Source organism: Epargyreus clarus, unplaced genomic scaffold (genome assembly GCF_041222505.1).
Source record: "Epargyreus clarus isolate Ecla_fem2 unplaced genomic scaffold, WU_Ecla_fem_2.2 ptg000016l, whole genome shotgun sequence".
Lineage (NCBI taxonomy): Eukaryota > Metazoa > Arthropoda > Insecta > Lepidoptera > Hesperiidae > Epargyreus > Epargyreus clarus.
Genome location: NW_027332224.1, coordinates 3833399 through 3848424, shown reverse-complemented (window position 1 = coordinate 3848424; position 15026 = coordinate 3833399). Strand labels below are relative to the sequence as shown.

General features: G+C 40.0%; 1 protein-coding gene across 4 annotated transcripts in view; it reads right to left on the bottom strand.

Moving 5' to 3' along the window:
• Positions 1–15026, bottom strand: part of Cul1 (cullin 1) — a 38499-nt gene that overhangs the window by 4443 nt on the left and 19030 nt on the right. For all 4 annotated transcript variants that reach the window (XM_073081416.1, XM_073081420.1, XM_073081417.1 and 1 more), the window contains exons 7-16: positions 14103–14249; positions 13002–13181; positions 11624–11758; positions 10350–10508; positions 8656–8785; positions 7983–8116; positions 7418–7525; positions 7051–7122; positions 6001–6153; positions 621–739 (exon numbers count right to left, since the gene is read on the bottom strand). In XM_073081416.1, coding sequence (XP_072937517.1) covers positions 621–739; positions 6001–6153; positions 7051–7122; positions 7418–7525; positions 7983–8116; positions 8656–8785; positions 10350–10508; positions 11624–11758; positions 13002–13181; positions 14103–14249 — 1337 coding nt within the window. The remainder of the gene's footprint in view (positions 1–620; positions 740–6000; positions 6154–7050; positions 7123–7417; positions 7526–7982; positions 8117–8655; positions 8786–10349; positions 10509–11623; positions 11759–13001; positions 13182–14102; positions 14250–15026) is intronic.

Sequence of the window (15026 nt, the reverse complement as noted above, 5' to 3'; positions counted from 1 at the left end):
TACCTATTATAATTCACAATTTATTACCATTTATTACATTATGTTATATTATCTAATATATAAAATTCTCGTGTCACAGTTTTCGTTGCCATACTCCTCCGAAACGGCTTGACCGATTTTGATGAAATTTTTTGTGCTTATCCGGTATCTATGAGAATCGGCCAACATCTATTTTTCATCCCCCTAAGTAATAAGGGTTGTTCACCCTTAACATTTTTTTATTTATATGGTAACACAACGTTTGCCGGGTCAGCTAGTTTTATATTTAATTAACTAGTTCCCATGTCATTAGAATTATTAAGAATTTATTAAGAATTACAATTATTTGCAATTAAGATTAAAACGTCATGTTAGATGTAAGAATTATAAAAAATAATAAATTAATTAATAAATAAATAAAAGTGCATCCACTGATCCGCATTGTACAGTCCGCGTAAAACTGCTAATCCGTTCTGAATATAGAAATGAATCGCGTCGCCATAGCAAATTGTATGATTACACCTGCTCGAAACCACTTCAGAGCGGACTAGCAGTTTGGCGCGGATTATACCTATAATTTGAACCCCAGACTCCCGAATGAGACTCCCCTTACCCTTCACCCCGTGGTAGTAATAAATTACCTGTTCTTGAAGCAGTTGGTGACCAGCTCGCCCTTGCTCATGTTGTAGAGCCAGTTGAGCTTGCGACCAGAGTGCTGGGACGAATAGAACGTGGTGAATCTGTGTACCGAGCGCTCCAACTGGAAACAATTACATTATGTATTAAATATATGATTATATATTAAGTGACATTTTTATAATAACTTATATATAACGGCGCGGGCTATTATTTTCAATTAATTTTAGTTAATTTTGAGTTGAAGCTATTTAATCTTATTTTATGATTTCCATTCAAATTACTTCATTAACAATTATTTTAGTAGACTGTATTTTTGGAGCGGGTAACTCCGGATGGGGTTGCAAGTGTCGCCTTTTTGTTATAAGAACTATGATTATTGTTTCGTTTTTGAGAGTGAGTTGACAATTGACGTTGATGGCGTGTGGACTTGTAAATCCATCGGCTCCGAATTTATTATTTTCTTGTGTGCTTCTTTGTTGGAACCGAAAGCAGTTGGTGCACTATGAAGGAACGCCATCTGGAATTTCTATATCGGTCAGACGCGAGGCTCGGCGATCTGACATCAGAAGCGGGACGCCCAGGAGCTCCACAGCGTAGTGAGAGTGACAGTTGGAAAATTTTATTTGAAATGCAGAAAAAGCAAATGAAGGAATTCGTTCGTGTAATTAGAGAACCAAGCTCTTATAATTCTAAGGTCACATTTGGTGCACGGAAGCGACGCACGCGTCTGGTGTTATATAGTGGATTTAATCTTTGCAAGAGAAGCCATTATCAGGTATTCATGTTATTATTACAATGAGTAAAGCCCTCAAAGGATCTACGATCTCATGGTTAGCACAAAATAGCTTTACTGAAATAACTTGGCCTCAGTTGGGAGACCTATTTTTGGCAGGTTTTGTTAAAACTCCGGCAGCCTTTGTGTAGATTGTGTATTGAGACCCCTACGGAAGGAGAATGCATGTCCTTGTATGCCACTCGTTTTCTTAGTACACTAATTAGTCAGTGGCGATCTTTAGCGGTGGAACAAATTGCCATTGCTATTACTATAGCACATGCTTCCAAATTGACACAACTAACTTGCTTAGTGATGCGAAGAAACCACGAATGTATCACGCTAGAAGATGATATAGTTGTGGCAAGATGGGCCACGTTTCTGCTGAAATTTCTGCGTTTTTAACAAAAGCAAAAGAGATGTACTCGTAATAACTAATCCCCGTTCTGAGTTTTTAGGTAATCGTACGCCACAACAAACTATGGAAGCAGTAGCCACTAAGAGACTTATCTGCTATTTCTGCGGTGAAAAGGGTCACATGGTGACACACTGCCCGAGGAAGGTCGATTCCGGTGCTGAATGATCCTTACTTAAAGGAAGTGTAGCTAACATATTCTCAGGTAAACGACACAATACCAGAGTTATTCGGAGTGGTATTTAAGGACCCGCGTGGCGGGGCGGTCACCATACCGGTCTGAGGCGCGGAGGGCCCCGGGTTCGATCCCCGGCCAGACGGATGTCTAAGTGATAAATTTAGGTTTCTGGTCTGGGTGAATCTATGTTTGTCACTGTGTGTGTCCATGGCACCCGCGAAACAGGTAGTAAGCTGATGTGGGGTTGTGAGTGTAGAAGGCGTTTTATTTTTTTCATTTATTTATTCAAATGTTAACTGTAACTTGCAATTATTAACGACAGTAGTGTTACAGGGCATTGCGTTTATCTAGTTGTTTCACGTTGTACCTAACCTGTGTATTTCACATGATATTATGATAGGTAGAGATTTACTCTCATTGGGGTTTTCCTTTGAATTATGTCAACTTATTCTGAAGATACGACGACTATACCGACTTAGCCCTGAAGAGCGGCAAATGGCCCTAAATAAAATTAACGAACTGTTGGACTCCGGTATTTTACGAGAAATCTGAAGAATGGTTCTCGAGTCCTATTCTATTAGTTAGGAATAACTTATAATTTAAAAATAAAACTAAAAAAATACACTTATAGTTAAACTAACAGGTAATGATTTTTGCAATCTAGTTACGAACTTTTATCTCAATAATAATTAACGCCATCTAGCGATTCGGTGGTGAACTTTGTGGATCGATTACAGCATCACTTGGTTAATTCGTTGTGATTTAGTCCGCACCGCGTTGCTGCGGCGCCACTTACCTCGAACACTGCTACGAAAATAATGTATTATCATAGGACCTTGATAGTTGTTCAAAATTTTGAATTGAACTTACCGTTAGAAATGGGTGGGTATCGGGTTCTGAGATTCCGTTACATGCATTCATACCTAGATACATGCAGGTAAAGCTGATAAAAGCGTAGTAAAAAGGGTGAGTGTTCATTATTTCATGTCCCTGAATATGGCGAGCGAGTACCACCAGATTCTCGTTCATAAAGACTCTATTGAGCGTATTGCTTTCGTTATACCTGATGGATAGTTCGAATATCTCTCCATGCCTTCTGGTTTACGTAAGGCTCCTTAATAGAGCCATTCGCTGTAATTTACATTGATTGTGTTATTGTCCCGGCTTGTACTGTAGAAGAAGCTTCTGACAGGCTTCAGTAAGTTTTAAAAGCTCTAACAGAAAATAGTTTATCATTGAATTCAAAACAAAAATGCTGGTTTATGAATCTAGGGTTGAATTTTTAGGATACGCTTCATATTTGAGATTGTACCCAGTTTCTTTCAAAAGACAGGCCATTTATACAGGTGAACAGGAAAAGGCAAATGTAATTGGACACCCAACGTTGAAAACAATAGGAAAGAAATAGCAGTGATAGCCTAGTGGTTGATAAACTCGGCCTCTTGATCGAGAGGTCCGAGGTTTGAATCCCGGGCACGCACCTCTGATTTTTCGAAGTTATGTGCGTATTGGAAGTTGATTATCACTTGCTTAAGCGATGGGAAATATTGTGAGGAAACCTGCATACCTGAGAAATCTTTCCAAGTGTAAACTTGATAAGCGCGGTGCATTGTGACCTGGTCCTTCTCGTTCTGAGAGGAGACTCGTGCAGTGGGACAGTGATGGGTTAATGATGATGATGGTGAGAAAAAATTAAAATATTAACAGACAAACCGGTCGTATCGATTTTATTTTTTTGATGTCGATAAATCAATCGAACTGCACACAGATGTGAGTGCCGATGGGTACGGAGCCGTTGTTCTCAGTCACCAGACAAAACAACAATCTAGCAATTGGTTACAAGCAAAACAGAACAAGATTCTTAAAATAAAATCAATAATAATCAAGTTAGAGGTAAATGCCAGATTTTCATGTTCCAACAGAATTAGATATTGGCCTGGAATTATCTACTGACAGAGAATCAGGATGCACCGATAACGGCGATGGTATGTTATAGAATATTGCCTCCTATTTAGGCAAGACCCGTATCTGAATTAATCGTATGATGTTACTTACATTCTGTGTACTTCTTGCTGTGTGGTATTTTTAGCGAACGAAACTTTAATGAGAAGTGTAACTTAAGTGGGGTGGTGCGGGAAGCCTGTGTGGCGTAGAAGCCTGTGTGGCATAAAAGCCTGTGTGGCGTAGATGCCTGTGTGGCGTAGAAGCCTGTGTGGCATAGTAGCCTGTGTGGCATAGTAGCCTGTGTGGCATAGTAGCCTTTGTGGCAGAGTAGCCTGTGTGGCATAGCAGCTTGTGTAGCGTAGTAGCCTGTGTGGCATAATAGCCTGTGTGGCAGAGTAGCCTGTGTGGCATAGCAGCTTGTGTAGCGTAGTAGCCTGTGTGGCATAGTAGTCTATGTGGCAAAGTAGAATGAGTGGTATAGTGACCTGTTTGGTATAGTGGCCTGTGTGGTATAGTAGCTTGTGTGGCACAGTAGCCTGTGTGGCACAGTAGCCTGTGTGGCACAGTAGCCTGTGTGTCATAGTAGCCTATGTGGCAAAGGAGTATGTATGACACAGTGGTTCTGAATATATATCGGGTGAGTATGAGTTGTAATCGTAACGACTTAGTGTTTTGTGAATTTGTACAGTTCATAGTAAGGGGTAAGACTCTTGTCACGTAAGTTTATATGAGATTAATACCCAGTATGTACTTTGTTTATAATTTGCTCTCTGCGTTAATTTAGTAAAGGGTCAGTATGGCCGAGTATATCGAGGTACGCAGTGTGGTATTGTTTGTTTTCAAAAGGCATCGAAGAAGCACACACGAGGACGTGTGATGATGCAGGACGGCCGTAACGGCGCGGGCTATTATTTTCAATTAATTTTAGTTAATTTTGAGTTGAAGCTATTTAATCTTATTTTATGATTTCCATTCAAATTACTTCATTAACAATTATTTTAGTAGACTGTATTTTTGGAGCGGGTAACTCCGGATGGGGTTGCAAGTGTCGCCTTTTTGTTATAAGAACTATGATTATTGTTTCGTTTTTGAGAGTGAGTTGACAATTGACGTTGATGGCGTGTGGACTTGTAAATCCATCGGCTCCGAATTTATTATTTTCTTGTGTGCTTCTTTGTTGGAACCGAAAGCAGTTGGTGCACTATGAAGGAACGCCATCTGGCATTTCTATATCGGTCAGACGCGAGGCTCGGCGATCTGACATATAAATATCACTTAATTTACATACAGGGCTAGGTGATCATGTCCGAGCAGCGGCCGTGCTACGGACAGTCTCAGTTCGGAGCTCGTACATATACGAGATAATGTGAAAACATCGATAGCGTGATTCAGAATACTTGTGGCGGCCTCTCTTGACGAGTAGCGGGAAGTGGTAGACTATTATGCAGTCCACCTGATGGTAAATGGCTACTGCCGCTCATAGACATCTGTATTCAATCTCTGATAACATTAGTTTCCTACCTGAGGTAATAGATGCATTGTCACCAAACTTGTCACAAACATCCCTTATCACACCCTTCAAACCAGAACACAGTAGCGCTTAATACTGCTGTTATTAGTCAGTAATAGCCGAAGTCGAACCACAGAGGTTTCTACCACCTTGAAAACATACTTTCCTACGCTGGCAGCTGGAAGGAAAACTGCTGGAACAACTGTGCAGAGGCAGACATATGAAGAGGCTGCTCGCAGCTGTTGGACATGTTCCTAGGCCCTAAGCGTACGGTCACGGGTACCTCTGTGGGCAGCTGGAAGGAGGACGACTGCTGGAACGGCCAGGAGCCGGACGACAGCACCTGGATGCTGAAGTCGATGTGGAGAGGCTGCTGCAGCTGTTGGACATGTTCCTAGGCCCTAAGCGTATGGTCATGGGTACCTCTGTGGGCAGCTGGAAGGAGGACGACTGCTGGAACGGCCAGGAGCCGGACGACAGCACCTGGATGCTGAAGTCGATGTGGAGAGGCTGCTGCAGCTGTTGGACATGTTCCTAGGCCCTAAGCGTATGGTCATGGGTACCTCTGTGGGCAGCTGGAAGGAGGACGACTGCTGGAACGGCCAGGAGCCGGACGACAGCACCTGGATGCTGAAGTCGATGTGGAGAGGCTGCTCGCAGCTGTTCGACATGTGCTTGCGGAAGTTCTCGTTCAGATCCTTCGAGACGCCTATGTCCTGGAAACATTAGAGGTTTTTAGGCTCTACTTGTTAAAAAAAACACACACAAAATTATTATGAAAAGTAAAAAAATAGACTTCTTAAAAATATGACATATGTCACTGTCAATATTAAGAGATTCTTAGGATAAATTGAAACAATAATAGGAAAAAGTACATAATTAGTATAAAAAAATTACACCGCTACAAAATATAGTACTGCGGAGGGTAATGTTTAGGCCTATATATTCCACACTTCCGTTTACGGTGTTGACCTATCAAGAAAATAAGTTAGAAATGGTAGTTTCTTATTTTTGTCGATATTAAAGTAAGACAACAAGAACAAGTTTCTTGCGCCGCTTCTTCTCCATAGCGAAATACCTTCCGAAGCGGTGGTAGTTTGTTGACTTTCAAAAAGTATTCTATATGAATCAATTTTGAATAAATGAGATTTGAATTTGAATTGAATTTGACAACAACAATAAAATAATAATCTAAATAAATTAAGATTAATTCATATTTTCTAATATTTATATCACCTCAATTTCGATCCATACAGTAATAATAATAAAAAACAAAGTTTATGGTAGAAAATAAAAATGTGATAATGGTAACACAACCGAAATCCAAGACATTTCTTGTGCTGTCATTTTTAAGTTTCGTAACTGATATTATTAATTTTCGTGATTGTGATCGAACTCGAATGTTTTCTCGTTTACATAACGCGTTTGCTAAATTGTGTATATTTGTTAAATTTTCGTTTTTTTTGTTGAGTTTGTTAAAGTTTTTGTTTCTTGTCAATTTTGACAGTGACATTTCTTTGTTTACATTTTGGACACCTAATTATGAATCAGACTATAGTTCAGAATTAGTTTATCTACAACTACTAAACTTTACGCAATTCGATTTCACTTACTTGGAACATCCTCTGTAATTTGCTAGTATATTCGAAACCGCACGCCTGTTTCAGTTTTGAGATCATTGAAGCCTGTAGATAAAAAAAAAGTATTTCAATTTGATATGCAGTAATAGCCTAGTGGTTAAAATAGGCCGAGGAGTATAAGGTTCAAATCCCAACCACCTATGATTTTTCCAAATTATGTCGGTATTAGAAATTAATTATTACTTGTGAAAAGAAACAATCGGAATGATATTTGAACCCGGGTTTCCTGCGTTTTAAGGTACAGATGTCCTTTAAAGTTGCGTTTATATTTTATATGCGTTTATATGCGTTTTAAGGTGCATGCTCGTCGGCTACTCCTATATTATATAGCATATCTTACTTCAGCGTCATCGCTCGCGGACATGTGTTGTACGAGCCGCTTGGCGAGCATCTTGCTGTAGAACTTCTGGAACACATCCTTGTCCTCTATGTACTTGAATACCACCATCTGGAAATAAAAAAATAGTTTTACACTTTATTCATTGTTCTTTTTTATTAAAATCTAATTTATTTAAAATTGATTCATATATAAACCGTTTTGAAGACCTTTAAAATCCTTTCGCAAACTCCGGATTCTACTTTAGAATTCCTTCAATTCAGAAAAGATTCTAAATTAACCTTTCTGAAAGAAAAATAAATGACCTTCCATGCAAAACAAACCATCACATGATATTTTATGACCTCACAAAACTGCGGATGACGTCATACTATCATGACGTCATCAACCATTCATATCAACCATTGTAGGTTGCTCCAACTCTATACGGCACAATACGGCGATGACGTCACAACGCGCGGGATGACGTCACGGCAACTTCTTCAGCAGGATGTCACAGTACTTGGCGAGCAGCTCGGGACCCTTGTGACGTCACCGCCCGGCGGATGACGTCACCGTACCAACTCACCACTTGGTTGAGGGTGTCCTCCAGCTCGGCCTCCTCCGGGTTCTTGCTGGACTTCTTCAGCAGAATGTCACAGTACTTGGCGAGCAGCTCGGGACTCTTCGACGAAGAGTTGGCCACTTTTGTCACTGCGTTGCCTGCGGGTTATAGAAATGCTGAGTGTACAAGTTTATCATAATTCAGGTTTTATTACGTTGTTTTAATACATCATCATCAACCCATTACTGTCCCACTGCTGGGCACGAGTCTCCTCTCAAAATGAGAAGGGTTAGGCTGTGACACACGGACAGATAGACATAGACACAGCGGAGACTTAGTAATAGGGTTCTATTTTTATCCCTTGGGTACGAAACCATAAAAATAACTTGAAAATGTCAAAACGTGGGATTCTTATCGCACTAAACCACCTAAAGGAACGCAACCGGAGTCCTCTAAGCATCTTGCCCTATCGAGCTCTATCCTGGTGAGCATAAAGCTTGCCAAAGTCATCAAGTGTGTACGATGGTATGCGACCACACATACCGTCCTTCCCGGGGTAGCATACTGGACGGTTCGAGCTCCCACTCTTGCCGCCCGCAACCCCGGAAGCCCCTTTTAGTCGCCTCCTACGACAGGCAGGGGATACCGTAGCCCTATTCTGATCCCGGAACTACTAGCCTTTTATTATGTGACTTACTGTTGATAAACCGTCCGCAAGCCTTATCCAGTGCGGCCACGAAGCCTGAGTCGTTGTGGAAAGCCACAAGCACTAGAGCATTGTACTTCTTGTGCACCTCCAGTATAGTCGACACGTACACCTTCGGATCCTGGGGAGAAATTGACAAAATTATTGACATTTCTTTTAAGTCAACTGTATTTTGTACGAATAAGTAGTCTAGTATAAATATTTATTTAAAAGATGTGGTTTAAAGCAAGAAGGCGGTATATATTTGAGGTATTAAGAAACCAGTTGGTAATTTTTGTTGAAATATAAATCTTTAGTAAATTAGCAGATACTTAAGGTCTGGCTGCTGAGTGAATGCATTTCTGAAGGCAGAATCAGAGTGTCAGTTGAACATGACTAGAGATGGGTATAGACTTTCAAAATTGTTGTTGAAATATATTGAGAAACTCAGGTACATATCTCGAACTATAGTACCGGGCACTAGAGTAGTATGGAACACTTTTTTTTACTAAAACTCAGGTGAAATACCTCAACATGGTCCAGCATGGCCCACGATAACCCAGCGCTATACATACCATGAGCGCCTCAACACGCTTTTCATACCTCAATCTACAGTACTGGGCAATTGACCAGCATGGCCCACGATGGCCCAGCGCTATAGATACTAATCACACTAGTCACACCTCAATCTCTAGTACTGTACCCTTACCATGAGTTTTCAAAATATCCCACAATTTTACGTTACGTTTACTCAATCCATTATTCTGTTCCGTTTGCTTCAGTAGACTGAGTCAACGTAACAATAAGCGAGTGCTCAAGTGACGATAAACTTTTTGTCTGCCTCATATGTTCGCAAAAAAAGAGAGACAAAACATAAAGCGCCATTTTGTCAATTTAGACATTTAATGTTACGTTACTGACACTATAGTTCTGATACAATCCGCTAGGGGCGCTGATTGGAAATTATATGGGCAAATACGTAAACATTCATATATTTTTGAAGGTGGTAGAACCCTTTGTGGTTCGACTCCGGCGGCACCACCGCCACACCTATTTCTACCTAATAACAGCAGTGTTAGGCGCTGCTGTGTTCCGTTTTGAAGGGTGTGGTAACGGAGACAGACTTTTCTGAGGCGTTCCAGCTTAGTCCTCAGGGGTAGCAGCGCATCTGTGGCCGACCTCGGGTAGGAATATCTAATCCTATCTGGGGTTGATTACAGATGTCCATTGGCGGCAGTAGCCACTTACCGTCAGGTGGACTGTATGCTCGTCTGCTACTCCTATATTTAAAAAAAAAATGTAAAAATTTCAACCATCTTCTTAGAACGGTTTAAGAGTGGGAACCCCCTTTAATATTCAACTTTGTTTTATTTTTAGTATTTGTTGTTATAGCTGCCACCGTTATGCATTCTCTGTAAAAATTTCATGTATCTATCAATTACGGTTCCGGAGATAGAGCCCTGTGACAGACAGACAGACAGCGAAGTCTTAGTAATTTATTTATTTATTTATTGTTAATTAGAACGATACATTAATCACTTACACTAATTAACATGTCAAATTCAATGTCATAATACAGGAGACTTCATTATTAAATAATAGGGTTCCGTTTTTACCCTTTGGGTATGGAACACTAAAAATCGACAATAATAAAAAATTGGAATCGATTTGTCCAGGAGTAATCGATCAATCGTACAGGTACGTACTGTATGCGCACACTCTCCGCACTTGTCGATCGCCTGGAGCCCTTGCGCGTGGATGTGGTGCTCCAGCAAGCGCCTCAGCTCGCACAGACCGTCGGGGATGCGAGCCACCAGGCCGTACATCCTACCCAGGTCCTGGTTCTTGTCACCGTCGAGGAGTTTCTGGTGATATTCAAATCACATTCGAAATTAAAAATAGAAACTAAATTAAGCCGCTGGGATGGAAGACCAAACTTAAAAGACGAAAATAGATTTCAATAAACTTTAATTTTAACTTTAAGAATAGGGTAAATGCAAAAAACAGACGCTAGTATAGAATACCGCCTATTTTAGCGTCGCGCTAGGCGTGAGCGCTTAAAGAAACTCCTGACGCCTCTCTATCTAACGCCAAATTTAATTTTTAATTTTATAATTTAATATATTAAATTCTTTGCCATTAAAAATTATTTTCTAGTTTTTAGTTCGATTATCAATAGAAGGCTGTTTTTTAAACTATAATTTATTTTTATTTTTTTAGTCTTTTTTTTTTTTTTTTTTTTTTATAATGTAGGAGTAGCAGACGAGCATGCAGTCCACCTGATGGTAAGTGGCTACTGCCGCCCATGGACATCTGTAATCAACCCCAGATAGGATTAGATATTCCTATCTGAGGTCGGCCACAGATGCGCTGCTACTCCTGAAGACTAAGCTGGAACGCCTCGGAAAAGTATGTCTCCCTTACCACACCCTTCAAACCGGAACACAGCAGCGCCTAACACTACTGTTATTAGGTAGAAATAGGTGTGGCGGTGGTGCCGCCGGAGTCGAACCACAAAGTGTTCTACCACCTTCAAAGTCTAGTCTGTGACAACCTCATAAATTGAGGAATTAATTAATCTAATAAGAATAATGGGAAACTGATATAAAATTATTGCATTGTCATCGGTCCTTGATACGTGTGCAAAGTTTCAAATTAATCAGAGTTGTGGAAATTGGTGAAAATTGAGCTCAAATATTCCGTTACAAACATAGATACAACCCAAGCTAATAAAATCGTATTAAAAATAATTAAAATAAATATTGTTTTATTACATATTTCTGAAGTCGGCGCTCATTTTGAACACGCTGTTATCCAACGAAATATATTGAGCGCCGACTTCAGAACTATGTACTAAACCAACATTTATTTCAATTATTTTTTACTTTGTAGTGACATAGAAGTCGGTTGTATTTTTTGTTAAAATATTTTTTAGCGTAGCAAAAAATCTAAGTCTATGAATAATTCATTGTGTACACACCTGGAACTCAGCGTGGAAGATCTCGAGGTGTTTCTCGATGAGCACCCGGTCGCAGGTCTTGGCGAGCCGCTCCATCGTGGTCTCGTGGAGGTACACCTGCACCCGCCGCTGCTCCTCCTGCAAGCGCTGCTCCGCCTGGAAGCGAATGTTCTCACGTCACTTGTCTATTCTAATATTATAAAGAGGAAAACTTTGTTTGTTTGATTGTAATGAATAGGCTCAAAAACTACCGGACAGATTTTAAAAATTCTTTCACCATTCGAAAGCTACAATATCCACGAGTAACATAGGCTATATTTTATATGAAATATATTTGATAAATAGATTTTGAGGCGGTACAAAGTTTGCCGGGTCAGCTAGTAACTTATCTTTCACACTAGCTGTGCCCCGCGGTTTCACCCGCGTTATAAAGAAACAGGGGCACAGCTAGTTCTAAAATATAAGTAGCCTAAGTTACTCCTTATTACATCATCTACCTTCCAATAAAAGTCCCGTCAAAATCGGTCCAGCCATTTCAGAGATTAGCCAGAACAAACAAACAGACAGACAAAAATTGTATTTGAATTGAATGAGAACTAAATGTAAACCGTTCATAGTAGTTCTTACCTGGTTCACGAAATTCAACCATACTGTAGACACTTTGAATTTTATATGATTGAAAATTGAAAAAAAGATTGGTAAACAAAAAAAGGAAAGAAATCGAATAAAAAAAAAGATTCCAAAAGCAAGCTTTTTTTTTGACATCGTTTGTTTTCCGTATTCTTCGCTTACCCATTCATTTATTACCCATATATTGGGGTTGTATAAGGAATAATTGATCCACCATCTTTAGGCAACAGCAATACAAAATATTTCTTTACATTTGAAATGATTTTATTATATTGATACACTACTTATGCATTGTCATCCTAAAAACTGGTTAATCTTAATAATCCTAATAATCCTAATAAATAATAGGGTTAACTGGTTAAAATTCTATTACAATATTTTATTATCACATACTCGTACATACCATCTAACGATGTACGAGTAAGTTAAATAAAACCTTACTCATATACTTATAGTCACTTCAAAGATGGGCTTATAAACTACAGCCAGTACATTAATCACCTTAATCATATACTCGGTGACGGGGTTGTTCCTGAGGAAGTCGGTGCTTTCTCTCGTGTAGAACCGCTCGGTGTCCTCTAGGAAGACCACATGCAGACCGGTATTTGACTGATGCCCGTTATTAATAATCAATCTAGCCAATTTTAACTTATGAAAGATTGAAGTGTGACATTCTCTAGTATGAAGAAATTGTCAATTGTCAATCTTTGGTAGACAAAACATTGGATAGATTGATTATTAATAAGGCTACAGATAGTACATTACACACCTTAATCATATACTCGGTGACGGGGTTGTTCCTGAGGAAGTCGGTGCTCTCTCTCGTGTAGAAGCGCTCGGTGTCCTCCAGGAAGACAGCTTCGAAGGTGTCCTTGTAGACCGCCAGGTTCTGGCCGCGGGCTGAAGGCTCCTCCTCGTTCAGACCCAGAGCCACGTAGCAGTTGATCACCTGGGTAAAATAACAATTTATAATTAAGTCGAACGTACAGTCGAAAAAACCATATTACTCGTATGATTTTTACCACGCTTTTATTAACTTGGGTTGTATCTATGTATGTATGTAACGGAATCTTTGAACTCGATTTACCCACTTTGAACGATTTGAAAATTTTGAACAATTAAAAAAAACCGATGACAATACACAATTTTAATAATTTTATCCCATTCTCCTCATCAGGGTCGTCAGGAATCAGAATTAACGATTTTAGTTTTTAAACTATAATTAATTATTTAAGTTAGGGGTAATTAATTTGTAATATGCCTTGTATTACTTATTTGTATTTGTAATATGACTTGAACAATCAGAGGTTTGGGGAAATGGTCTGGGTTTCGAACCTCTAACCCCACGATTGATAGGCCTCGGTGTAGGCTAACACTTCAATGAAAAAACGTTTCCTACACTCACAGCCCCACACTAGGACTCCCTATAGCGTGGGTGCCATGGACACGCATAGACAAATACACAAACACCCAGACCCAGAAGTAGAAACTTAAATTCATTATTCAGATATATGTGGCCGGGGTTCGAACCCGGGACCCTCTACGTGTCAGACCGATATGGCGACCGCTCCGCCACGGGGGTCGTCAAACATAGTATACAACACAGTACTTCGATACAGTATTGGTCACTTGTTTGTTCAAACATTTGATCAAATCCTGAACTAAATATATCCTAAACCCTTTTCTCCAACAGTATGCCTACGCGTGGGTACACTCACCCCGGACACGTGTTACGTGTTGATCGTCTCTCCGTTCCCTCTTGATGAGCTTCAACACAAATTGGTCACTTGTTGATCAAACATTTGATCAAATCCTGAACTATTATAACCTAACTCTTTCTCTAACAGTATGCCCACGTGGGTCCACTCACCCCAGACACGAGCCGCGTGTTGATGGTCTCCCCGTTCCGTTCCCTCTCGATGAGCTTCAACACAGCATTGGTCACTTGTTTGTTCAAACATTTGAACAAATTGTCGCGCCATGTCACCAACGCCAGCTGGTAGATCTCGTAGATACCCTGTGATTGTGAGAGTAATTAGATTATGTTAGTTAATTAGTTTGGTAGATTTCATTTTTTTTTAATAATATAGAAGTAGCAGATAAGCGTACTTTCCACCTGATGGTAAGTTGCTACTGTCGCCCATGGACATGTGTAATAAACCCCAGATAAGATTAGATTCCTACCTGAGGTCGGCCACAGATGCCGTTTGAAACTCCACGAATAAGTATGCTCGCTGCCTCGCTTAACACTGCTGTTATTACGTAGAAATACGGGTGGCGGTGGTACCACCAGAGTCGAACCACAAAGTGTTCTACCACCTTCAATGTATAAGGTTTCTACTTAAAGCCGTTGCAACTCCAGAGGACTAAGGACTCGCCTCATGTACGTCAGTACATCCACACCCTTCCACCGAAACGCAGAACTGATTCACGCTAGAAATAGGTGCGTCGATAAAACCAAAACGGGTCCGCCTTTCAAAGAAATCTTATTTAAGTTAGGTTAGGTTAGGTTAGTTTATGCAAATGAGAAATTAGTATTGAAATTAATTACGATAGCTTGCTTGTTCCTTAAGAAATCCCAAGTGATTCTTGCTCAGTCAAGTCTTGAGTGCTTCGAGAAAGGACCTCCACTCAATGCGAGGGGGCATGGCAAGGGATTTTTAGCCGACTAATAGAATGGGCGCGGTTACAGATTTAGAAATTCTCTTCTTTAATGTCTATTTTTTCCAAAAATCGTATAATTTCGTGAGTAAATTAAGTTTTATCGCAAATCATAGTAACTTTAGTTCCTATT